Source organism: Gymnoscopelus microlampas (assembly GCF_963454915.1).
Source record: "Gymnoscopelus microlampas genome assembly, chromosome: 9".
Classification (NCBI taxonomy): Eukaryota; Metazoa; Chordata; class Actinopteri; order Myctophiformes; family Myctophidae; genus Gymnoscopelus; species Gymnoscopelus microlampas.
In genome coordinates, this window is record NC_139946.1 from 55,864,031 (window position 1) to 55,866,530 (window position 2,500).

General features: G+C 48.1%; 1 protein-coding gene across 1 annotated transcript in view; it reads left to right on the forward strand.

Moving 5' to 3' along the window:
* The window catches only part of nfia (nuclear factor I/A), a gene marked incomplete at its 5' end in the record, with an annotated part of 66,038 nt that overhangs the window by 27,255 nt on the left and 36,283 nt on the right, over nt 1-2,500 (forward strand). Inside the window, 1 exon segment of the mRNA XM_084066255.1 lies at nt 643-1,190. Within this exon segment, the coding sequence (XP_083922381.1) occupies nt 643-1,190 (548 nt within the window).

The following is a 2,500-nucleotide window of genomic DNA, read 5'->3' on the forward strand; positions in this document are numbered from 1 at the left end:
CTCTTTCTCTCTGTCTCTCTGTCCCTTTCTCTCTCTCTCCCCCTTTCTCTGTCTCTTTCTCTCTGTCTCTCTGTCTCTTTCTCTCTCTCTCCCCCTTTCTCTCTGTCTCTTTCTCTCTCTCTCCCCCTTTCTCTCTGTCTCTTTCTCTCTCTCTCCCCCTTTCTCTCTGTCTCTCTGTCTCTTTCTCTCTCTCTCCCCCTTTCTCTCTGTCTCTTTCTCTCTCTCTCCCCCTTTCTCTCTGTCTCTCTGTCCCTTTCTCTCTCTCTCCCCCTTTCTCTCTGTCCCTTTCTCTCTCTCTCCCCCTTTCTCTGTCTCTTTCTCTCTGTCTCTCTGTCCCTTTCTCTCTCTCTCTCTCTCTTTCTCTCTCTCTCCCCCTTTCTCTGTCTCTTTCTCTCTGTCTCTCTGTCCCTTTCTCTCTCTCTCTCTCTCTTTCTCTCTCTCTCCCCCTTTCCCATTCCCTCTCTCTCCGCCTCACATTCTCTCTCTCTCTCTCTAACAGGATGAATTCCATCCTCTCATGGAGGCCTTATTGCTCCCTCACGTCTCTCATCTCCAGAGACTCCAGAAGAGACGTGCGGGCGTTCGCCTACAGAGACTAACCTCTCTCTCTCTCTCTCTCTCTCTCTCTCTCTCTCCACACAGGACGAGTTCCACCCGTTCATCGAGGCCCTGCTCCCTCACGTGCGTGCGTTCGCCTACACCTGGTTCAACCTGCAGGCCCGGAAGAGGAAGTACTTCAAGAAGCACGAGAAGCGCATGTCCAAGGAGGAGGAGCGCGCCGTGAAGGACGAGCTGCTGGGCGAGAAGCCCGAGGTCAAGCAGAAGTGGGCGTCCCGCCTCCTGGCCAAGCTCAGGAAGGACATCCGGCCCGAGTTCCGCGAGGACTTCGTGCTGAGCGTGACGGGCAAGAAGGCGCCGTGCTGCGTGCTCTCCAACCCGGACCAGAAGGGCAAGATGCGGCGCATCGACTGCCTCCGCCAGGCCGACAAGGTGTGGCGCCTGGACCTGGTGATGGTCATCCTGTTCAAAGGCATCCCGCTGGAGAGCACGGACGGCGAGCGGCTGGTCAAGTCGCCGCAGTGCTCGAACCCGGGGCTGTGCGTCCAGCCGCACCACATCGGGGTGTCGGTCAAGGAGCTGGACCTGTACCTGGCTTACTTCGTCCACGCGGGTAAGGAGCGACACGCAACGTGTGCACGCCGTGCGCACGTGTGCGCGCGCGCGCACACACACACACACACACACACACACACACACACACACACACACACACACACACGTTTGTAGTACTATACTTGTGAGGACATCAACACTTTAGGACAGCCATTTTATGAATGTCATTTAAAATAAATATATATTTTGCCAAAACGGTCATCACAATGTAGACTTCTTCACATCACAATGTAGACTTCTAGTCTTCAAATTCTACTATACTTGGTCCTCACAAGTATAGCAATACACACACACACGCACACGCACACACACACACACACACACACACACACACACACACACACACACTGCGCTGCTGTTTGAACCATGTAAATATCTTGAGATTTTGGTCAAAAAGGACCAAAGGAAGCCCTTGGATTGAGTCTGAGGCTCATCTGAGGCTTGGTGTGGTTGTTGTTAATGTTCATGAATAATTGTGAAGAAGGAAAATGAAAATCTTTTGAAATATATATATATATTCTTTTTGGAGCGGTGCCAACCGATCCAGCAAGTGACCGAGTGTGTTTGTCCATATGTACGTTTGTGTGTCTGTCTGTATGAGCACGGCATCAACAGCTGCAACTGATTGCAACACTAAGATGCAACCAGTTACACCGTTTAAACACAAACAGGAGACAGTGCCACTTAAATACATGCAAGTGAGATAGCTCAGACTGAAATGGCTCACAGAATGCTGAATTCCAAGTCCAATAATGAACAGTTAAAACTTAATCTGGTGGCCTTTTACTTAACCCATTAAGACCTGAAGCCGATTCTACATGTCTCCTAAATCTCAACAGTATTCTGAAAAACCTATGTTTCTATATCAGTGGTGCTCAATCTTTATCATGTCAAGGACCCCCAAAATGATATGTATTTGGCCGCGGACCCCCATCAAAATATTTTGTTCCAGGGACCCCCCAGAAGCAAAGATTTGAGTTAAAAATGTTCACTTTAAAAATATATATATTCAAAGATTTGCACACATTTTCACGATTTTTCAAAAATAGCAGATCTACAAGCTCATAGCGCGGCACTCGGTGCCGCGCTATGAGCTTGTATATCTGCTATTTTTGAATAGCCCAAAGTGTAAAATAATGCTTTTCAGCTCAAATCTAAAAATGACACAGTTCCAGGTCTTAATGGGTTAATCTGGGTAAATTGGCAGAATTAGGCATGATGACCTGATGGACTCGTAGGTCGAATTAAAAATGTTTTAACAGAGGAAAGTAATGATGCTGATATTAAAACTAAAGCAATACGGGAAAATGATAATTGTCTAAAGAAG